The sequence below is a fragment of the Ambystoma mexicanum genome, chromosome 4q, assembly GCF_040938575.1.
Source record: "Ambystoma mexicanum isolate Mex_15411 chromosome 4q, UKY_AmexF1_1, whole genome shotgun sequence".
Lineage (NCBI taxonomy): Eukaryota > Metazoa > Chordata > Amphibia > Caudata > Ambystomatidae > Ambystoma > Ambystoma mexicanum.
In genome coordinates this window covers 660,806,719-660,831,172 of record NC_090928.1, presented here as the reverse complement: position 1 = coordinate 660,831,172, position 24,454 = coordinate 660,806,719, and the positions used below count along the sequence as shown (strand labels likewise).

General features: G+C 47.1%; 1 protein-coding gene across 2 annotated transcripts in view; it reads right to left on the bottom strand.

Moving 5' to 3' along the window:
* SPTBN1 (spectrin beta, non-erythrocytic 1) overlaps positions 1 to 24,454 on the bottom strand; it is a 964,524-nt gene that overhangs the window by 348,375 nt on the left and 591,695 nt on the right. For both annotated transcript variants that reach the window (XM_069608234.1, XM_069608235.1), the window contains 3 exons: positions 2,848 to 3,718; positions 1,982 to 2,119; positions 203 to 959 (listed from right to left, as the gene is read on the bottom strand). In XM_069608234.1, coding sequence (XP_069464335.1) covers positions 203 to 959; positions 1,982 to 2,119; positions 2,848 to 3,718 — 1,766 coding nt within the window. The remainder of the gene's footprint in view (positions 1 to 202; positions 960 to 1,981; positions 2,120 to 2,847; positions 3,719 to 24,454) is intronic.

The following is a 24,454-nucleotide window of genomic DNA, read 5'->3' as shown; positions in this document are numbered from 1 at the left end:
AAGTGGAGTGTGGCAGTACCAGGCAGAACACTGTTGGAGCCTGTGCTGCTGAACACAGGGGAACAACCATCATAGCTTCCTGTCAAGTTTACAACATTTCTCATTCATTCCAAAGTCCTTCCACTAATGGATGTTAGTAGTGGTGATGTAGGGGAAAACATTGCTAAAACAAAACTGGAATGATTGAAATATATAATTGTACCTGGTTGTTAAGGAATGCTTCTGCCTGCTTGGTATCTCTGAGCAACTGCTGGTATGCATGAGACTGAGATAAAAGATTTTGCCGGTTCTCCCACATTTTATGGAGCTCATTCCATCCAGTGTCCAAAGCTTGGAGACGCTGCCGCAAGAACATGTACTGGGCGTCTGTTTGACCCTGGGTCACCATCTCACCCATGTCCCTCATTTTCTGGTAGTCCTCCTCATAATTGTGAATTTCGTTCTTAATGTTCTCATGCTGAGTAAGTAGCTTTTCAGCCTCAGTCAAGGTGTTTGGCATGTCCTCCGAGGCAATTGCTGTCTGTGTTCTAGAAAGCCATGACTGGAAGTCATCTAAATCACGCAAGAACTGTTGAAGTTTGCTGGCCTCCCCAAGAGATTCTTCACGGTTCTTCAGAGTCGTTTTCATTTCTTCCCATACATCACTGATCTCACCAAGCCGCTCACTAATTGCCTGGGCTTGATCAGGATGTTCACTTTGAAGTTTCTCTGCTTCCTTTTGCAGATCACTTAACTTTGCCTCAATGGCAGCCAAGTCCCGCTCCATACCAGTTAACTTCCTTTGTAGAGCCATAACTCCAGCAAGGTCATTACCGAGCTCTTGTGTTGATTCAATGACTTTGGTCTTCTCTCTAATCCAGGATTTAGTTTCATTACATTCAAGATGGTAGTTCTGGATACTAAGAGCAGAACTGAGAGCATCTTTGGTTCGGTCCACCAGTTCTCGGAATTGGCTCCACCTACAATATGCAGACATAGGATATGCAAGTCAATAAAGTAATCGACACAGGCAAAATGAGAATTAATAGGTATTGGTGATGCTTTGTGGGAGTAGCGGCGGAAGAAGCAGAAAATATTGAGTGAGACAAGAAATGGGGACCAAGTTAATTGCTGTGTTAATCACATCAGGACAGTAAGAAACAGAGGCCGCTAAATGAGGAGCATGGGGATGGAATAGTAAATCTTAACCACAGGGGGTTTGTGTACTGCCAAGATCACAAACCATCCTGTCCTCCACACTAAGAAGGGTGTTGTCCTGGTGGAGCCTTGAAGGGGTTGAGTAGGTTAGGATCATTTTTGTTACCTTGGAAGCCCGGGTTCATGCATGGCCAGACCCTCTCCACGCACTTGTCTGAACTCCTCAAATCTACCCCACCCAATTCTAGCTTTAGAGCCCTTCCTTGTCATCAATACCATAAAAACAAGATGTATAGCTCAATAGTGCAGTAGTGGGTGGTTCACCTACAGAAAGGGGCCTGCAAGCCTGGACATAAAAGGGCGTTCTAGCCACTACCTTGTTCCCATACCCCCACCATACATCTCCTAATTGGAAGATTTTACATTTATCAAAACCGGAATGTAGGGGGCAGCTGCCAACACAGTCTACTGCTCTAGCCAAAAATTGTCTGAAGTGTGACTTTGCCAAAGTGAGCATCAGCTATGGAACCTAGGCATAGTATTCACAAAAATCTGTATAATACTCTACATACCTGCATTTCATACAACTATGCTGTTTGGGAGTGTGGGTGAGGGATGGTGTGATACAACGAACAGTGAAACAATCCACAATGGATGAGGAAACTTAGAAAGCAATGGAGGCCGGATGGCCTGGGTTATGGCTACCATGTCAGAAAAAAAGCCTGATCAATGGTCTAACAGTCTGTCGGATTCAAATAACACAGGTGAACAATCTGGTTTGATGGTTTTTAACAATACAATTCCCAATGTGTTCTTTACATTTTGCTGCAACCACTGCATGTACCTTGTGTTAAGCTTATCTTGCTGCACTTTGATTTCTTTCTCACTTGGATGTCCACTGTGAATCAACTGACGAGAAATTTGGTTTACCACAGCCACGCGCGATGCCTGGTTGTTCATTTCAGGCTCTAAACTTTCAAATCTGAAAAGAGTATAACAAGAAATAAAAATCATGTTAGATTGAAAGGTGATGAAACCTGAAAATATAGAGTTTCTCACTGTTTTCATTGACCCCCCCAATCCTACTTTACTTTACTAACTGAAATTCAACGGTGTAGTAACACACATGCCTCCACTTCAACAATTCTAAGTTTGGAATTACTTATCAGCTCACCAGGGAAGGCACAGACAAAACCAGGCGGCCAGGAATGCAGGCTTGAAACCATGACCACTGACCACCAGGTCACTTCCCCAGGTCTGCAGTTTTTTTACTTCACTTGCCGCTCCACTACATCGTTTCCCCTTCATCACTTGCAAGACCCCTTTGCACCTAACCTCTCAATCCAGCCATTCCGACACTCCCCCAATTTACCTTTGGCACCTCCTTTTCTGGGCTGTCTCAATGCGCACCAACGCAATTTAAATAGAAAAGAGACCTACTTCCTTTTTTTATTTTCCATGGCAGTCATCTTTGTTTCTAAGTTTTTTAGGGCATGTGAGCACACACAATACACAGACTCCTCCTAACCCCCAACAAAAAAAGCTATTAGATTAACAATACCCCCTCATTCAGGAACTGGAGGTGTCAGTAACATTCTGCTGCTCTCGGTGAGGCCCTCTCAGCTCCCAAGAACTGGGTCAGTGCATCATCCATGTTACGATTCTGTGAGGCTTCTATAAATGATCTATCAGAATGCAAAATGCTCTTACCTGTGCTGTATGACTTCGAGATCTTCAAGTTTCTCTGGAATTTGCATATTATTAAGCCATTGCTCCTTCTCGTCAATCCAAAGCTCACAAGCATCTGCTTCACTGAACATCTTATACAAAGCAAGTGCATCCTGCAGGGCTTGCTTACGGAGACGTGTAAGTTCGGCCACCTCCTTGAACCTTTCTTCTATGCCAGACAACCTGCCCTGCACGTCTGGGGACTCAACATGCTCTGCTGGAAGTGCCTGTGCTTGTTCATGTAATGAGTCAATCATTCCCCTGTAGCTTGCAATCTCTTCCGCAACATCTTTATGTTTTTTGACCAGTGACTGGGTGGAGTATTCATCATGGCCAACATCATTGCTGGATACAATTTTGAGGATATCCAGCATCCAAGCATCAATATCGTCTGCATCTGCTTGGAACTGGTGAAGACTGGAAGCTTCTTGCAGATGATTCTTCCTAATGGCAGACAGGTGCTCAAGGTTGGCCCACTGTTCTTCAATGTCCGTAATCCTCTCTCTAATTTTCTCAGATCCAAAATGCTCATCTCGAATCATTTCTTCACCTTCCCTTATTGTCTGCCTGAAATGCCCACTACGTCCACTCATTTCATCTTCAAATGCATTATGCTTGCTGAGGAGACGCACCACACTGGTTAAGTCCCTGCCATAGTCATCCGATGAAAGGATCTGTTCCTTCTCACGTATCCAACCCTCCTCCTCAGCCATTTCCCAGAAGAATTTCCAAAGGCGTCTTGATTCTTCCAAACGAGCTCGGCGTTCGGCTGCCAGCTGACATAGCTCTTGATAACAGAACTCCATGTGAGCCACACGATCTCGTATAACTTGGGGGTCACATGGTTTGTAACCTGACAAGTTGAAAAAAAGATGCATTGTTAGGAAACTGACCTCATGAGATTTCTAAAGAAATTACAAATTAATTAGAATGTTTGAAACTTGCAAAGGAATATTTCTAAAACAAATAAAAATCAAGACGGGATATGTTCTACACTCAATAAAAATATATATTTACTGCGCAAACTGTTTCAGGGCAGATCAATATCCCATATATCAATATCCCACAAAGAAGCGCTACCCTAAACAGAGGTGTCAACAATTGGAAATTCAAGACAAACTTTTAAATAACACGTTAATCGGACAGGATCCCGGCTCCCCACATGTCAGTAGGCTTCTGAAATTGCTGTTACCGACTTTCAACCTGTAGAAGCACTCAAAAATATGGTAACCCAAGACAACCATGCGCGTGGAGAAGGTATGTGATTAAACTAAATAATGTGTTTAATATGAGGTCACAAAAAAATCAAAGTCACAATAAACGTCCATGCAGTTGCTCTCTGCATAAGACCACAATTGCCTAACAACGAACAGCCGACATGTGATTCAACCTTACTTCAGGTCTTTTTCAAGGCTGTGACCAAACAATTAGGTTTGGAGTGCAAAGTCCACAATATATCCTATTGCCCTTCGAGGGGGCGTTAACTATTAATACTGTTGTATGCCAATGTAGACAATAAGTGGTAGTAAGCAGTGGTAAATAGGCACTTACATGTTTCTAGAGGAAAAATGTAGCAGCCACCAATACGGGAAAGCCAAAGGACCCCATACCAGATTCCTATGTCAAGTTTCCACCAACAAAGAAGTGGCCATGAATGGCTGCTGGTAAGGTCTTGGGGAGATTTTCCAAACTCTTTTGGTGAGGGGTGTGAATATTTACCTTGGAACACACAGGGACCCAACCACAAGATCGAACCAAACCACAAGATAGATCAAAATCACTTAATGGGGTAGGAATGGCAGAGACATCTTGACTTCGACCACGGGGTGGAAGAAGGCTGGTGGATAGGTATAGTTAGTCCCAAAAGAGAAGGCAAGAACGTACACTACTCTGGAATACTGCAAATATACACTATTATAAAATAACACCATAAGGAACAATATGTTCAACTAAGTACTATAAGTGACAAGACACAGTAAACATAGTACATGTACGAGGAGAGCAAAAAGGACCCTAGGGTAGATCTTTCCCCACTCCTAAACAAATGCATGATTTATACCTGGTGGTAAACTCAGAACTTTGGGATGGTAAGGTGAGGTGGGAGGGATTTGGGGACCCTAGACACCAGTATTATGCATCACAGTCATGGGCAGAATCCACAATGCCAAGGGATGAACTGACACAGGATCGCCCACAACCTCTAGTACACTGTAAAACAGACAACTCGCGCAAAGTGTATACATAAGTGAAGTACTTAGAAGGACCGATCGGGTTAAAACATAGTCCACACAATACCACCCAAAAATAAGATGTTTGGGCATGCTCAATTTTTTGGTCACTTAGGAGTTTAAATTAAGTGTGTAGAAGGTTGCCCACGAGGAAAAATACAGGACAAAGTCCACAGATCAGCCACGGTAATAAGGTAAAGATAAGCACCAGATCTACTCACAGGTGTGGAAAAAGAAGCAAACAACCGCAGGGAACGCAAGAGGGACTCCCTACTAGCAGCTTCAGCTGCAGGTTCGAGATACCAGCCTCTGGTGAGGAATAGAAGCAGAACAGGAAGGACACCAATGCAAGCCAAGAGTAATACATGGTTGGGAGTGGGTGTGTGGGGAGGGGTGGGAGGTAGGGTGAGGTGATGCTGAAACACCCAGATACTCCAAGGCCCAGGGGACCCCTGTCGATGATCAAAGGAATATATCAGGACCCGGGGACAAGTATTCACAGTGTCAGTCACTGTGGTTGCAGCTCAGGAAATGGCAGGAGAAACCAGCAGGTGCAGGACTCTCTTTACAGGTCTGGGAAATGGATCCTGTACCCAGTGGCTTGAACACTTGACAAGCGATGGCCCACATGTATAAAAGGAGGATAAACCGGGTAACCAGGAGGACAACCTACTAGGCAGAAGGACAATGACCCATGTTAGGCAAGAATTGATGCACTAACCCTATGAGAGACTACACCAGTCTTGTCTGCTTGGTATTAGGTAACTCTGTACTACACAAATTGGCAGTGTGACTGAGCAGCCAGACTTGTCTCAAGAGGGGTAAATGTGAGCTGTAGAATCGAAATCCACAAATACAAGTATCCAAATAACACTTGCACTCAAGGGTTTCTAGTAAAATAATTATTTATTTAACGGACAGTTTTAAATGAGCATTGTTTAAAAATTATAAGTTACTCACCGTAGTGGCTAACATACTCTTAGGCCATAATCCCCTTTCCTCCATACTGTATGGGCGTCCCTTCGAAGGGACGGGAGACTGAACATTTTTCACCAGAAAAAACCTTCTTCCCCTTTAAATTTAGAGGCGGGGGCGCGGCCCAAGGAGCATGCGCTGCCCTGACTTTGCCCTCCGGTGACTCGAAACACGTGTCAGGCTACTTCGTTATTAAACTCATTGGACTCATGAGAAATCCCTCCTTCTTTGAATTACTTGGAACACCTATCACTATTGCACTGTTCAGCGCAGTGAGACTGAGAACTGTCTGTGTTCATTCAGTTTTTAGAACAATTTGCAGGTAAGAAGGGAGAGGAGAGAAGGATGTAGAGGGAGAGAGTAATGAGTGAAGTGAGCAACAAAAGAGAGGAGAACATAGGAGAGACAGGGACAGAAAGATTGGGTGGGGAGTTCCGGGAGGTAGTCTGCAATTTCCCACCATAACCGTTGGTTGGCGGCAGCCAGCATGGCATCTGCTTTGGCCTGCCACAGGTGCAAGGAGGTGTTGGAGTAGATCATCTCGCTGTACGCCTCCAAGATCTTCTCCTTGCCTAGCAGCACCGCAGAGGAGGAGGCTGAGGACGACTGAGGCTTCGAGTAAAGTGATGCCACAGCGATCACTGAGGAGTGTGGCTGAGGATGGGTCGAGAGCGAGAGTGTATCCACCCTCCATCTGCCTGTACTTGGCGTCAAGGCGTCGGTTGACCGGCTGGACTGAGTGGGGCTTGAGCCAACCCTTCTTGGCCAGGGAGACTACATCGGTTTGCAGTGGAATCCCTGTGTTGGCAGAGGGGCGTCTTGTGAGGACTTCAGCCAGAACCCCCTCTGCCGGCTGTTCGACTTCGGGGAGGCCCAGGTACTCCGCCAGGCCAGCAAGACGTTCATGGAAGGCCCTGGCTGAGGATAGCGTGTCCGGATCCTCCTCCTCATCGTCGTCCATATCCTGTGGATCTGGAGGATACTGTGGAGGAGGGGTAGATGGCGCCGGAGGCTGGGTTACAGGGACCGCAGCCGGAGGCTGAGGAGGTGGCAGAGGTTGCGGAGTTGGCTGTAGAGCCGGATGAGGCTGCTGCACCAGGGCCTGGGGGCCCGATGGCGGTGTCTGTGGTGCTGTTAGCATGGCAGGGAGGGCTTCCCTGACTGTGTCTTTGATGATAACCCCCATCTGAGGAGACCGAGAAACTTCTCGAAGAGCACATCCACACTGGCCAAAGAGGTTGCAGGGGGTACCGACAGGGTAGCAGGGGGCTGCTGGAGCCACTGCGTACCCTGTCCATATGGACGCAAAGGAAAGTTGCCCTGCGCAAATGAAGGGTAGACTGTAGGCCACGTACCTGGTTGAGGCTAGTCCCACCTTGACACTCGTTCTTTGCCGAATTCGTGGAATGGTGTCAGACGGTGTGCTCCTTTCTGGCGCGGCAGCCATTTTGGCAAGCTGCCTGCCACGTGTTGCTCAGCCCGCTGGGCCCGGCCTCGTCCAAGACTCTTGCGTAAGGATCACAAGGCCTACCCTGCTCCTTGGGCCTCAGCCCGGTAGGTGCGACACCCTTGAGCCGGGGGTCGGTAGAGCTGCGTTTAGGCGCCCCCTCAGACATATTGCCGGTATTAGGGCATAGCCCCTCGGACATATTGCCGGTATTAGGGCATAGCCCCTCAGCCATTGTGCCAGTAAAGAGACGTAGCCCTTCGGGTGTAGACCCGGTGCAAGAACCTTCCCGTCCCTCAAAACTGCGCCCGGGAGGATCCGAGGACCCCTTGACCCGAAGGCTGGTAGCTGTAGCAGCCTCAGGGCGCGTGCCAGTAGAAGGACCTGGCCGGTCCCTCCCGCATGGGAGAGTCACTGGGAAGGCGTCTCCCTTGCGGGGGCGCTGGAAAATATTGGGCCTACCTTGGGCCTGGCTCGATGCTTCACGAAGTTCTTGAGATCCACTGGAGGCGACCTCTGGAAGAGCTCCCTCCAACTGGCGAGTCTGTTCTTCAGCGCCTTCGAGGACAGCGAGTCACACACCGAACATAACTGCCAACGGTGGTTTGAGTCAAGGCAATGTAGGCAGAAGGCGTGGGGGGGTCTTAAGTTGGGAAGAGCCTGTTGCAGGATGGACACCTGCTGAAACCTGTAGAAGTCGACATGCGCCAGGGAGGAGCGTGACGCCTGAGGACCGAGTATCTGAATGACCAAACAGACAGAGAATAAGTATCCACGCGTGGAATTACATGGCCGAAGCCAAACTCAGGAGCGCTGGTGAATTCGGCCGTTCCCGTCAACGCAGAAAAGGGGGCTGGGGAGTGGTGCCGGTGGGCGGAGTCAGGGCAGCGCATGTTCCCTGGGCAGCGCGCCCACAGGCCTCTAAATTTAAAGGGGAAGAAGGTTTTTTCTGGTGAAAAAGGTTCCGTCTCCCGTCCCTTGGAAGGGACACCCATACAGTATGGAGGAAAGGGGAAGGGACGTAAGAGTAAGGGTAATGTGCAACAATAAAAATACACTTCAAAATTCATTCTCAGAATCAAGTCAAAGCAAGTAGATACTCTTTAGAGATGCTTCATACACACTTCCAACACCCTGAGGTGACTTCGCTAACTAGGACAGTATTGGCATTTATATATCACTTTTGTACTTGGTAAAATTCTGAGGCTGGCAAGGCAAGGTTAACGGAGGGAAAAAGGTTAACAGGTTCTCAGAGAACGCGAGCACTTTTAAATCCCTCAATGAATCCTAGATAAAACTTTCCCCAGCAATATTAGTTAAAAACCAATGTATCCGGAGACCACCAGGGGGCGCAGACGCGATGGTCGCTTGAGCCACCGTCTCCCTCTTCAAGCCCGCTAAAGTCATCTTTTCGAGCAGTGCAGGGGCAACCAAAGTTAGGAAAAACCAGCCGACGGAGTAGATAAAGCGACTCAGCACCCACCCAGCCATGACCCAGGAGACGAAACTGCGTGGAGAGGCAGAAAACAGCTCTCGATCGGGAACCCCCGGGCAGCACAGAAAGCCCGTATCCAGAAAAGCGAGGAGAGGGGAAAAAATGGCCGCCGCCATCTGAAATACGCGCCGTGCGCGTAAGAGGAAACTTAACAAGGAATGGTACCAGCCCGCCAATAACGTCCTGCGCCCAGCGGACAGGGGGAATTCCTGCCCTTCAACGAGGTACGGCGGCGACGAGGACAGTCACGGCGGACCGCGGCGCCCGGCTTGCCGGAGGACGTTGGGCAACCGGCCAGGCAGGCGGCGACCGAAGTGGGCGGCTCGGTGAGAGTAAGCAGTGCCCCGCGCGGGCTTTTCCGCTTTGGTGCCCGCCCCCCCCCCCCTCCATCGGAGCCCGCTCCTCGGATCCTGCAGTCGTGCTGCGCGGTGCGAACCGCATGCGAGGGCCTTCTCCCTCCACCCACGCCTCACCTTAACGCTTACGAGCTTATTCTGGCCACGCCGTACCTCCGCCCAGCAAACCCTTGCGGGCCCTGGCACACGGCCGCCAGGCGTCATCTCCACCGTTCTCCTGGCGAGCCGTGCGCGGCAGTCAGCCACGAACACTCGGCCACCCACGGAATGAGGCCCGTGCTTCTTTCGCCCAACCGCGGCTCCCCCCTCCTCACCAAGCAACGAGGGCGCAGCGCGGCCATTCCCGCGAACCTAAATGCACAGTGACCACGGTGTCCACCCCAACAGCTTTGACCCGCCGCTCCCACACCACGGATCCCTACGAGCACCTAACCCTGTGGAGGCTCGCCACCACTAGCGGAGCCTCGCAGCCAACCTAAGGACCATCAAGGGTCCTCCACGCACCTCACAGTGCGCAGAGACAGCCGTGCAGCGGGGCACCTGATTTACCCGAGTGGTGCTTCAGGGGGTGGGGGCGAAACAGAGACCGCACCAAAGTTACTTAGGGCAAATACGCTGGCAACGTGCCACGAAGTCCGGGGCAGCCCACCATGGAGCTGAGAGAGACTCCAGCCGAAAAACCAACCACAGAAACACGATCGAGGGAACGAGCACACCTTTGCACAGCAGTCCTTGCTCACTGCAACAATAGCCTGGGGCCTCCGTAGGTAACAAAGCTGGATCCACAAACCTTAGCAACCCTGAGAAAGTTTAGACGTATTAACGCAACCATGGAAGCGGAAGAAGCCCAAAGCACTTCAGATATTCCTGGCAACGACGGCGACAGCGCAACAAAGTCAGATATCCGCCTGCTGCTTGGGGAGATCAGATCAATGAGAAACAATCTAACTGAAATAGTATCAGACCTACAAACGAAAGTGGCCAAAGTTGAGGACCGCCTGGAAGCGGTTGAAAACAACCAACAATCAGGAGACATCGCTACCATGCAATACGAGGCTAGGCTCCTAGACCTCGAGCAGAAGGAAAGGGACATGGAATCAAAAGTAGACGATCTTGAAAATCGGGAGCGACGCTCCAACATCCGCATAATCGGTCTGGAAGAAGAGCGAGGCGAGACACAGTCAGGCCTGGAGAGCATGGTGAAATCCCTAATCTTGTCTCTCTATGAAGAAACCGACCCCCCGAACCTCGAGTTCGACAGAGTGCACAGGGCAGGGGGCTCAGCGAGAGGCCCTCGATCGGTCCTAATCAAATGCCATTACTACACGCAAAGGCAGGACATTCTACAAAAAGCAAGAATAAAGGACACAATCGAATTCCGCAGCTCTACAGTCAAGATATACCAGGATCTCTCAGCGATGACCCTCGCAAAAAGGAGAGGGTGTCGTCCCCTCACGATCTGGCTCCAAGAGAAAGGCGTGAAGTACCGATGGGGCCACCCATTCTCCCTCACATTCGAGTACAACAGCGAAGAATATAGGCTCACCTCGGTGGAAGAGGCGGAACGAGCTCGCTGCCACCTACAAGGCCCAGCAAGGGACTCAGACGTAGAGGGCCGAAGAGAACCAAAGGGCCTGCGCCGAGATCCAGCTGAAAAGCCCTCGAGAAGAGGCTGTGCGCAACATAAATGGAAATTTAAACGTTTGAACACTCCTTGAACTGCCTACACTGCACCTCGTGTCTGTACACTGTTTTGGTGCTCTAACTCTGGCCGAAACGGTCGCCATGGAGCTCCATTGAAGTTTTTTCTCTTTAATGTTTGTTTGCCTAGGTTGGGTTAGGGGCTTGGAGACACACTAGGTCCTTGTCCACTATTACGGACTCCTGTGTACTCTGTCCCTGCACAAAGATCAAAGTCATAACCAGGGCTTGAAGAGGGGCTCTCCTAAAGTGGCCCTCTTTGGACGAGGGCGTCTCTTTTTTTTTTTCTTTACTCTTTTCCCTTTCTTTGTGGTGAGGATGCCCCTTATAGCGTTCCACACGAGGGAAGGGGCGGAGGGGACGGGGGGGATTCATTTAACCACTCAACACAGCAAGCTCGTAGCGCACAAAAAACCAACCCAAACGTACCACAATACAAGGCAGTTTTTTACTAGCTCTAATATGGAACAAAGGGGTCAAGCAAGCCACAATACAAAAAACGCTATCCAAACCCTAGAATATGGCTAACTCACAGGGCATAGTCTTCGGCTCCCTCAATGTCAAGGGCTTAAATTCCCCGCAAAAGAGATCAATGCTAGCGAGACAGTTCGCACAATCCAAACTAGATGTCCTCTTCATACAGGAAACGAAATACATTAAGGGTGGAGAAAGAAAGATCCTTGGGAGAGACATAGGGGAAGCAATCTGGGCATCTGGCCCGGAGAAGAAGGGGGGTGTGGGTATTCTGCTGTTTAGGTCCCTGGGAATGCAGGTTGTACATATACACAGGGACACGCACGGGAGATACGTCGCGCTTAAGGGGACACTGAGAACACGTACCGTCACACTGTGCGCAGTCTATGCCCCCAACCAGGGGCAATCGAGCTTCACTGACCCCCTGTTCGACTTTATTGAAGAATGGAGGGAGGGTTCACTAATCTGTGGGGGAGACTTCAACGTAGTTATAGATCGAGAATGCGATTGGCACCCAGCTCGACCAAATTCCTTACCCCCAAGCACACTTCAGGGCGACAGATTCTCAAGTCAGCTCAGGGAACATCACTTAATAGATACCTGGCGTGCAACTCATCCAGGGGAAAAAGCCTTTACTTTTTATTCTCCACCACACCACTCTTTCTCCAGGATCGATTACCTACTACTGGGGGCGGAAAACGAGGGTGACATCCTAAGTACATCCATCCAGATAGTAGCCTGGTCAGACCATGACCTGTGCGCCCTAGAATTAGACCTGGGCCCACTCCCCGCCCTGGACCGCCGGTGGCGATGTAACGACCTGTTATGCAGAGACCCAATTTTCAAGGAGTTCCTTTCTGAAGCCATCACAGAATACTTTGACATCAACGACACTGACGGTATGTCACTGAACAGTGTGGGAAGCAGGTAAAGCTACATTAAGGGGCATCCTTATATCTGAGGGAGCCGCCAAAAAAAGACTCCGGCTACTCAAGGAGAAAGAACTTAAGGAAGAAATCACTCGACTGGAACGCTCCCTTAAGGAGCTCCGCACTAGCGATAATGATACTGAAATGAGAATTAGGAAAATGAGAGAAGAACTAAAAGATATATGGAAAGGCAAAGCCCTCACCCAGATTAAGTACCTCAAACAGAAGTTCTTTGAAAAGGGAGATAAAGCGCACACCATGCTAGCGAACAGACTCCGTAAACAGAGGGCAGATAGAGCAGTCCACAAAGTAAAAAATGAACAAGGTATCCCACTCACAAATCCAAGACATAGTGTCTCGCTTCTCCAATTTTTATGCAGACCTATACACTGCTGAGACTGATGGTACCTCCCCTGACATCAAAGAATACCTAACCAGTATGTCACGCCTGCCCATCACTGAAGAACACCTAGAAATGCTAAACTCCCCAATCTCAGCAACAGAGGTGCAGGGAGCAATTTCAGCCCTTAAGGCAGGCTCAGCCCCGGGACAGGATGGTTTCACGCCAGCCTTTTACAAAAGAAACTCTGGCACACTCGCGCCATTCCTCGCCAAACTATTTACTTCCATCTTAGAATCGGGACGAGCTCCCGACTCCTTCACTGAATCTATCATCATCGTAATCCCCAAAGAAGGTAAGGACCCCACAGAGTGTGCATCATACCGGCCAATCTCCCTCATAAATGTAGATGCAAAAATTTACTCCAGCATATTGGCCGCCCGCCTCGCCCAGATTCTCCCGCAACAAATCCACACTGACCAGGTAGGGTACGTAAGAGGCCGGAAGGGGGCAGATAATGTTAGAAAAACCCTAGACCTCATGGCAACACTCCGAGAGGCCGGTGAGGATCCCCTCTTATTATCAGTAGAGGCCGAAAAGGCTTTTGATCGAGTAGAATGGTCCTTCTTGAGAGCTGTTCTAGAGTGGGTGGGGTTGGGAGCTGCGTGGACACAAGGAGCGAAAGCACTATACCGCTCTGCCCGGGCCAAAGTATCAATCAATGGAATTTCATCGCGAACCTTCAACCTTACTCGAGGTACGAGACAAGGCTGTCCACTCTCCCCTCTTATTTATGCACTGGTCATTGAACCCTTCGCCCAAGCCATCAGGTCCAACCCGAGCATCAGAGGAATCCCGCGAGGTGGCAGGGAGCACAAGCTGGCAATGTTTGCCGACGACATCCTTTTATACCTGACCGAACCCTCTACTTCTATCCCCGCTCTCTTCCAAGAGTTGTCGCGATACGGACCCCTTTCAGGCTTCCGGGTCAACCTACAAAAAACTATAGCTGTCCCCTTAAAAGACAATACCGACCTAGCGCTGCAATTAGAGGCAGATTGGAATTTCAAGGTGCAAACCGACTTAGTCCGCTACCTAGGGGTTAATATAACAGTCTCCCTGTCCGACCTTTTCGAAGCCAACTACACACCACTGTGGGTAGCCATTCAAAATGACATCTCCAGATGGCGCAAACTCTCCATGTCATGGGCGGCGCGCTTTACTGCTATCAAAATGAATGTTCTCCCACGATTTCTATTTTTATTCCAGTCCCTCCCGGTCATTGTTCCCGAATCCTTCTTAGAAGAAGTAAAGCGCACATTATTAAGATTTCTATGGGCTGATAAACGAGCAAGGATCCCATACTCCACACTGATCCAACCTAAGGAGGTGGGTGGCATGAGCTTTCCAGACCTGGGAGAATATTATAGAGCGTCACAACTCCGCATACTCCCGGACCATCTGTGGGAAAACCCAGAGAAACAGTGGGTGGCAATAGAGAACGACATCTTCACTCCGGTCACCCTGGGAGAGTGGTTATGGGTCCCGAGATCAGCCATGACACAAAGGATTAAGCAACACCCCATTCTGAAGGTATTATGGTCTCTCTGGCGTCCATCCCGAGCCATGCAGGGTATCACAACGTGGCCCTCACCTTTGAGTTGCATCTGGTCCCCACCTATTCAAAACTCACTGAGAGCAATCCAGCAATCCCAGTCATGGTACGAGGCGGGTCTAAGTCGGGCGGGACAGCTGTGGAAAAATGAAGTGTTTACAACCAGGGAAGAATTGCAGGCTGACTTGCAGGGCACGAATGTCTCCCCTTTGTCCTTCCTCCAGTTGCGAAGTGCCATGCACGACCCTAGGTGGGGTGACTCGTTAAAGCGCCCTTTGACACCATTCGAGCAAATCTTAAGCTCCCCCCAAGCATCAAGGTCTCATATCAAAGTTGTATAGATCACTAATCACGAGGGGTCATTGTCCACGTCCACCTTCAGAGGTGAAATGGGAAACCGACCTATCCATAGGAACCCAAGGGGAGGTATGGAAAGGAATATATAGAGCGGTATGGTCATCATCGGTCTCCATGCAATACAAAATGCACAACGTGCGGTTACTGATGAGATGGCACTACACACCCCTCCGCCTATCTAAAATGTTCCCCGGGACATCTCCCTACTGCTGGAGGGGTTGCAGTGAGCAATGTGACTACTGGCACCAATGGTGGGGATGTGACAGAGTCCAGGTGTACTGGCGGGAAGTGCTGGGCTGGATTCGAGGAATAGATGGGGTCCTCAGAAACCCAACGCCCACACTAGTTTTGTTTGGAGTAGAGTCGGAGGATGACGAAACATATGAATCACTAATGTACCTACCACGCAATCTTCTATTAGCAGCCCGAGTGTGCCTAACCATAAAATGGAAATCGATGGTCTTACCCTCAAAGAGAGAATGGTTAATAAAGGCCCACGCAATATACGAGATGGAAAGCCTAACGGCAGCGGTAAATGAATCACGCAGAAATATCGAAATTATTTGGTTGCCCTTTCTAGAATATTATACGGCATACTGGGAGCCCACAGACTAAGGACACTTGTTCACCATCTTAGCCAACCAAAGGAATTAGGGCAGTGCCCCATGCCACCGGACGATTGCTTACCCCAAGCTCTGAATGGGCTTTTTCCTTTCTTTCAGTGGCAACTTGCAGAGCACACGCAATACTGAAATGCCTATAGTTGTTTTGAATTTTTGTTCTGAGTTGTGTACCAAGCGAACGTGTTGAGTGGAGGGGGGTGGGGGAGGTTGGGGAGGGGGAGGGAGGGGAATTAGATACACAAGACTAGAGTTCATCATTGCTTTGCACTTCTCCCTTCTCTATGTTTCTTATATAAATGTTACACAAAAATAATACAAGGGAACTTTGTTGATGCAACCATTATTGCAATTGTCTTGTAGTTGAAAATGCAAATAAGAACATATTTAAAAAAACCAAAAAAACCAATGTATTGCCTATGAGGGACAGTAAGGATCAAAGTCAATATGTTAGAATAGTCTGCAGGGAGCCAGGACAACCAAAGTCAATTTGGAGCAAAGCCTATGGAGACGAGGCACTTCTTACATAGCAAAAAGTCTTGCACAAAGTTAGAGAGTTTGTTGTAGAAAATCACTGTTGAGCCACAAGATGTTACACTTATGAAAGTTAGAGTTCTAAACAACTCTAAAAAGCAGCCAATGCAAGTCTCAACTGAGAAAAGCAAGCTACCAACAAAGGTAAGTACCACTTCAGTAAGAACAGTACCTTAGCTAAGAAAAAGAGGATCCAGCTGGCTTCTGTCTTGGTTGCAGTGATGCAGATCCTGTGTTCCTGGGCCACAGCCATGGGGTCAAGAGGGAGGATGTCTGGAGGACTCCTGCACAGCAGTTCGGAGGCAGCTACAGGCTCTTTTCAGATCAGCGGCACTTCGCGGTTTCAGCGCTCAGTCAACAGCACCACTACGGTTCTTGGATATCCGGTTGGGCTTCCTTCACTTCTTGAATCCAGCACTCTGGTGAGATGACTCGAGCTTGGGTCGTCCTGCTTCGGGAGAGTCCTCCAGATCTTCCTGGCGCTTTGGTCGGCTTACAGACGTTGCACTAGACTATAGATTTCTCAACCCCTGGCACTCGGTTCCAGCAGCAGCAAAGAATTACAGCCATGTTCGGCAAGGTCTTCCTGCAAAGTTTGTCTCGAAGTTGGTTGATCCCACTAACACAAGGGAAGAAGCCGTCCCTTCCGGAGCTTCTCTTGTCGATTAGGAAAAGGAGTTGCAGCACAGCAGCAGGGCTTCACCGGGCAGTTCAACGGTCCAGTAGGATGCAGCAAGCTTCTCTTCACGATTCCTTCGTCGGATGTTTCTTCCAGTGGTCAACTCTGTCTTCAGTTCCAGAAGCCTCGCCTTTTGTGCAGGTTTCCCACATCCATGCACAGCCTAGCGGTCACTCTCAGAGCCAGCCAATCAGGACTGGGTGCATTCAGGTAACCAAGGAGACAAAGGAAAGGGGAGTTTTCGGGCACCTCCACGACTTCCTGCCCTTCCAGACACACTGAAGCCAGAGGGGGGTTTCAGCACTGAAGCCCGCAAAGACAAAACTAACAAAGGGTTTAATACTGGTTTGGCGAGTAAAACCCAAGACCGACCTCACAAACAAGAAATGGTGAAAAAAGAAGACCGGGCCATTTTGACAAAATGGTCACCTATGGGTGATACACTGCAGCTGAGGATTCAGCCTGCGGAAGATAAGCACAATGGAAGGAACATTTAACTACTGCCACCAGCCATTCAAAGTCGTGAGGGTAACAAAAAATGTTACATGAGTAAGTAGCAAATGGGGCTACTAAGTAACCCCCCAGCACTCCCCATAAAATCATAAAATGGGGTGTGCTGGACCTACAAAGAGAAAAAGGTAAGTTTTGTCAATTTCACTTTCCTTGGGTGAACTAGTTCCCAGGAATAGTAAAGGTATTTAAACCTTACGAGAAATCTAAAGGAGCTCTCGGTGACACTGCACTGAAGGTGCTGTGTGTCACCATACAAAAAGTAGATACCTAGGGAGTCAGACTCCAAAAACAAAGGAAATATAAATCCAAATCAGATCAAAATACGGGAGTGAGAAAAAGGGCTCACTCACTCCAGGGTTAAAAATTTAAAAAGTCCTAAAGTCCAGCAAAAGAGCTGGGAGTCTCTAAGTTTGAAGGGAATTAGCGCACAGAAAGGGGAATTCTCCCTAACAACCCATCAGGCAGGAGGCCGCAGCGATAGAGAACCCAGACCAAGTGGATTCGGTCAGTGCAAGGGAGGGTAGCCAACCAGCAAAGAACACCCCACAATGGAAGCATTGGATGAAGGTGACCCAGGACCGAACAAGACAAAGCCGAGGTGGCGTTGTAGCGACCCACCACTAATCCGAGCTAGGAAGCCAGTCCCCAGTTAAAGGCGCTTGTCCATGAAAATTATGACGGGAGACAGCAGTGCCTTGGCCAGGAAACTATTCCAATCAGAAAGGGTGAGTCAGTGATGAGAAAAAGCATAGGGTGTGCTTCCAGCAGCCCTAGAATAAGCCAGTAGCATGGAGCCAGGGTACAGACAAAATGGACAAACAAGGTTCTCAGAAACAGAAGACCATCTTCTCAGTAGTCCTCCAATAATGCAGGTAAGAATATGAGGAATGAATATGGTCTCCCACTAAGGAAAAAAAAAAGAAAAAAAAAAAAATCTCTCAGGGGCAGCCAATCAGATTGGCACTAAAAACTGCTAAATGAATAGTCCACTAACACAGGATGCGTACCGAGCATGTCTGCCAGAGTTGCCCAGTTTAAACCACTTTAGAAGGTGCAGGGCTGGGCCCAGAGTGAGCAAATGTCTGCACAGCAGCCACTATAGACATGCCTTGTGGTCCACACAAAGAAAGACCACAAAGCAAATGTCTGGGATGCAAAAATAAAATAATTCAGGAATGCATTAGTACTCCAATGGCTACCATGCAGGCCCCACTCAGCTACAAAAGCAGGGGGGAAAGTATACAACCGTTGGTGAAGCCAAAACTGAATGCAACTGCCACTAGCCTACTCCAAAGCAAACTTATAGGATGATTGAATCACTGTGGGATCAAAAATGGAGGGACCTTCGTCCTGGTAGCCCTTATCAGAAAAAGAGTTGCAGGGGCAAGAGAGTGCAGCATCAATAGAAGTACCTCTGGCCACACAATTAAAATCATACCAACAGAAACGAAAGCAACACGTTTATGGGAAGAACAAAGTGGGTTCAGAGAGTCCTAGAAATTGAATTATGTCCCAAAGTAAGGACTGTGTCCTATGAATAATTAGGCGGTACATAAGGGGTGTCTAGAAAAGGGTATGCAAGTATTCCCAGCAGATTCCGTTGAAAGATCAGGATTTCAGGTAAGAAAACTGGAGAAGACAACTCACGCGGATTGGTCACAGTGTAGAAGGTCCAAGGGACACAGGAGCACAGTGAAGTTTGAATCCTGAACGGGGTCGGATGGTGGTGGTTTTGGTTGCCATTTCAGAACTCATTGTCATGGAATGAGTCTTAAGCTATACTTCATGATCCTGAAAAAGGAATGCCAGTCATGATGCTGGAGAATGGCAGACAATGCAACAGCAGTAAGCAGTCTTCAATTGACCCAGCAATGAACTGCTGGCAATGAAGACAAGACAAAGAAATTGGCACCAGTGAGCTACCTCAGCCTGGGTGCAGCAGCAGACCCATGACAATTCAGTCCCTCTGTGATGTCGGAAAGCACAGGGAGTAGCAGGTACAACAGCTTGGTGTCTAGGTTCAAGATGGGTCCCCTCCTAAGATGTGCAGGCCTTCCAGACTGAAGGAGACCTGTGGGTCCTACAAAAGAAATGAACTTTCCAAAAGAAGAGCAGAAGGAAGAAACAGTTGACCCCACTGGCTCAAGGGAGACACATGTTATAGGCTTAACTCTGATCGAGATAGGTAGAGCTTCATCTTCCAGGAATTTTTTGGCTTGGAAAAGGACTATTACAGCAGTCCAGGCACGCTTGATGCTTCAGATAAAATTTTCAGTGGTTCGACTAACGAGAGGCTCCAAAACCTCCACAGATGCACAAAATGCTGGCCTGAGGGGAATTCAGTCTAGCACAATGTGAAAAATTAGGCCAGAGGAAAAAAGCCAAATGTAGCTTTTAATTCCCCTGTTCACATGACTGTACCAGAAGGAAAGGAAGTTTGAAGCAGTTTGATATTCTTAAAATTGTTGGTTTATAATTCTGTGTATGGGCACTTTGTTTCAGAATGTGCCAATGCTGTTTTAATAGTCAAACTGTTAATTCACTATTTTGAATGTACTTGCTGAGCCTGAAGACAAAAATAGATTTCAGGACCCGACCCTGTATTAAATTGTCAGGGAGTTTTACGAACGTTCAACCTGTGATAGGACAGTAGAAGATCCAATCTTCTATGTACAGGGCTTTGACTCTTAGTCTTGGCCTGAACTACCCAAAAGGTTTGGTAGCTATGATCGAACAGCCAGGCTTAGTTTAGGAGGCAGATGGGCTATAGTTGAGTACTGTTACGGAGAATTCTCAGAAATGTGCTAATTCCCTCTACCTTAGAGACCCCCAGCACCTTTGCTGGATTCTGAGGACTTATTCTGTAGAGAGCGAGACCCTTTTTCCCACTCATGTATTAAAAAAAATAAAATTTGATTTTTTTTGTGTGTTTGGTTTGAACACAAACAAATAATGCAAAGAAAGATGTAATTTCCTCTATATCATAAATGTCCATAGTTATAAAAGTTTGAAAACAAGGAAAAACATTAAATTATTATTAAAGCACAGAATCCGCATCATTACAAGGTATTGCAGACATTTTTCAGAAATCGGACAACCACTATCTTTAGCGATATCCCAGAACCATGCAGCATTTCCCACCATAGCATGTCGGTGAGGACCCCCTCAATAGAGTTTACAAATTTTGCAAAATATTTAATTTGTTCTGGCATTAAAGGCTTACACTCTAACAAAAGATGGCGTAATGTTTCCTTTTCTTCCAAATGGTGGAAAAACCTACAAAGAAACTCAATTTTAGTTGCTTCTCTCTGTCCAGTTCCAGACCGAATTTCTAAAATTTCACCTGAAGGGCAAACATTAAAACGAAATCTCAATCTCATTGCGGATGGCCCGACTCAGATATTTTAGCAGGTAATTAGATTAGAATGCAACTTGGAGTTAGCTAACTTGGCAATGGCGTTAGACCAATCTACACATTGTAATAATCTTTTTACGTGCAATGGGTTATTAAACAGGGTCTCAGTACCAACACCCAACTTCCACAACTTTTCCTTGCTCAGAACCTCCAATTTTAACAGATGGTCAAGTCCGGACTTACCACTCTTAAGACCTCGTCCCGGAATTCTATATAAATTACCCCCTGAATCATAAATTAATCTTCTATAAAGGGATAGCTTATGCCACAGTACCCAGAAGTTCCATGTTAGCAGTCCCAACTCATAGTGCAAAGCTTCAATAGATTTAGGAAGCCAGTACATAGTAGCTTTTAATATGTTAGATTCTATTTTTGAAATTTCAACAATTGCAACATCCGGAAAGATTTCTACCCCATAAACCATTTTCGGGGTCACTTTTAACTTAAGGTAGCGGAGCAGGGGGATTATTGAAATTTTCCCAAATTTGTTGCCGATTTTTTTTAATTGTGCTATTAAGGGAGTCACTTTCAACTGAAGATGCTCTCGATACATGCCTTGGTTGTTTTTATTAAAAATCGGGAAGCCCAGGTAAATATTGCTGACTGAACCTGCAGCTTTTCATTATACAGAAACCACGATTTCTCCTTCCCATTTTTATTTTCCTTTTTTATTTGAGAGAGTCATATTAACGGTTTTACTTGGATTAATTGTGATGGTTTGCGGCCTTGTATGTATGAAAGGCCGTAATCATATGTTGTAGGCCTTTTGGGGACTGATCTATTAGGAGGAAATCATCTGCATAGGCTATCCATGCTATAGAGATGCCACCAATTTTTGGTGGGATAAAGGAGCTTTTCTCTAAACAGTTACCCACTTCGGACACAGAGAGCGTCGGGGCAAAAAGACACCCCGTCTTAAACCGTTCATGATTTCCATTGGGTTGGACACAAGACCATCCATGTTTAACCTAATCTGGACTCAAGAGTGGCGATTTAAGTGGATAAGAATGGATAGCAGATTATCAGGCATACCCAGTAGTTTCAATTTCCCCCAGAGTATGTCTCTATCCACACTATCAAATGCCATGCTCAAGTCTATAGCAGCAAGATAAACAGGAGTTGTGTCCGTCTTCCAAGCCCTATTTTGTAAAATAGTCAGGAGCAGGCCACCCGCTTCTGTCCCTATATCTTTTCTAAAGCCATATTGCTGTGGACACAAAATAGATTCTTGCTTCATCCAGAGGCTTATCTCCTTTAGTACAAGTCCCGCAAAAATCTCTGAATCTAGTATGGCAATTGGGCGATCATTTTTGGGAGCGCTCGTGTCCCCCCTTTTAAAAATAGGGATGATATACGATAGATGCCCCGATAATCAAAATAATTTTTGTTACAAGGATATCTTTGAACAAGAAGCAGAGAATTTTCGCTCACCCTGCCGGGTTACCCTTGAATGTCGCATTCGAAAGGCCATTGGGCCCTCCTGCTCTCGAGGAGCTAGCTAATTTTATTTGCGACTCTATGCCTGAGACACTAAAATTTAGTGACCAAGATGAACGTCTTAGTCCAGTTTTTACCTGTGGATGATTGTTTATATAGTAGACCAAAGTGGCCAATACATGCCTGTTCTGAGATAGAATTTATTTGTACAGTAGGTCGATGGGATTCAAGATTATTTACCAATAACCAAAATTGTCTGGAAGTGCCATCCCTTAGGGCAGATAACATCCCTTTATGGTCTGCCTGATGAAGAATGTGTTTATAGCCAGTCAACCAGTTTCTATTATTCTGTTTCAATTTTTTAATACTAAATTTCAGATTTTTCAAATCAGGGATATATCTCCTAAGAAGCCTGATTTCTTTTTGGAGGATCGCTTTCTTAGTTCTCACCATACCATTGTAGGTATGAGTATGTTTAACCACCTTACCGGGGCTGCTCTTGAGGTTATTAATTGAGATTCAATCTAGGGTGGACTCCACATATTCAGTAAAGTTATTATGGGATAAGAGAATCATCTTATCCTTGAACCTGGTTTCATCCAAGACTTTTAGGAAAAGCCTATTAGCTTTCTTAACATTCCCCTCGTGCCATTTCAGTCTTGATCTTAAGGAATGTATGACCACGTTAACAGGGAGCCTCGATAGCAAGGACTTCTGCCCCTCCAAAGAATAGGAAACCATAAGCATACTATGATCGCTATACACTGACTTGCATATCTCAAACCTAGACACTGCGTTGAATAGTAATTGTGACACAAATATGTAATCAATAGTTGATGCATAAACACAGTTCGACCATGTTGAGGATAATCCCCAGTCCGAGAAAGAAGTAAGCCACAGTTTCCCTTGCCTTAGTTTTCGATTTTCACACAAAGTCATTCATCAAAGTATGATGGACGGAGTCTAGTTCCAGCCCAGAATGTGAATCAAAGGAAAGGTCCGCATTTAAATCATCCAATACCATGATTTGCAAGCCAGGGTCATTGGACATTTCTACAGAAACAAAAGCGCTTCCTCCAGATTGCATTTTACAGACCAATAAATATTAATAATCAACATTGTGATTTTCCCCTTCTGGTCATTTCAAGGAAGACTGACAAAAAACTCTGAAGCAGTCAGCTTATGGTTACATACTTTCAATGGTCCCTTTATCTGAACAGCTGGTAGAAATCCCCCAGACGGGCGACCCAGGAGGCCCCGAGTGGCCCTTTCCTGGAAACATAAGTATCCCTCCAGCACAAAGGTCCCAGTCATCCATGTTTCTTGCAAACAAACCACATAATATTGAGTCAGTTTTCCACATATTTCAGGGGGATTTAGCAGATGGGAGTGGCCCCTAGAGTTCCATGAGAGAGCCGAGAGGCTACTCACATTAAAGCGAGGCCTTCATGTCCTTTAACTGAGTGATAGAATCTCTCAGAGTCAAGGCCAGCCATCTCCAGCTTGTTTTCTCCTCGGCTGTATCACCGGACTTAGGTTGTCCTACAGTCTGGGCAATTCCACCATTTTTATTTACCTCTGGTTTACTCCCATCTGAAGACCTAGTATCCTTAGGAGGGGAGAACATATCATAGCCCATCCTATTAAACTCCTCGGTTGCAGCCAAGGTCTCGCACATTGCCCTTGTGTAGAAAACTAGGCGGACACAGTCATAACGTTCCGGATGGAAAAAGTCCACCAATTTGATGTCCGCTGAGGAGACAGTTCTTAAGGCTTTAATTTCGTTACAAGGTGGCTCAACCCCTTGTTAATGAGACAGGACTATCATGCTCAAATAAGCAATATAAAACTACATTCGGATAATCTGGGTAAGCAGACTTTCTCCAGTGAATCTGGTCCAGATCACAATTGGACAGAGTGTTAGAGGGATTGCTCATGTCCTCCTCACAATGCTGACTTGCATCCAGATTTTGCAAGTATACAGATTCCCTGCCTTTAGGCGTATCTGTCCAATTTGCACCTTGGTTTTGTGCAATGTGTTTTAATAAAGGAGCTGAATCCTTCTCTTGCTTGTTCAGGAAGGCCTTGTCTTGCTACACTCAAATCACGGGATGCCCCTTCATTGACTTTTAGTGCAGCAGAGTGATCCAAGAACACTGATTGCACTATCATTCTGACCATCTCTTCAGTACCTGTGTCTGCCGGTTCTTTTAAGGCCCTTGACACTCCCATTCCGTTCATAGCAGATTCTTTAATTCCAGCCATGCACGGTTTGGTCTTTACAAGCTTTTCACCTCCAAAACTTTGTACAGAGTGTTTTGATAAGGGAACTGTGTCCTCCTCTCTTGCTTGGTCAGAAAGGCCCCTTCCTTGATTTTTATTGCTGCCGCCTGTTCCAAGAACATTGATTGCACTATCATTCTGACCGTGGCTTCGTTATCTGTGTCTACCAGTTCTTTTAAAGCCCTTCCCCC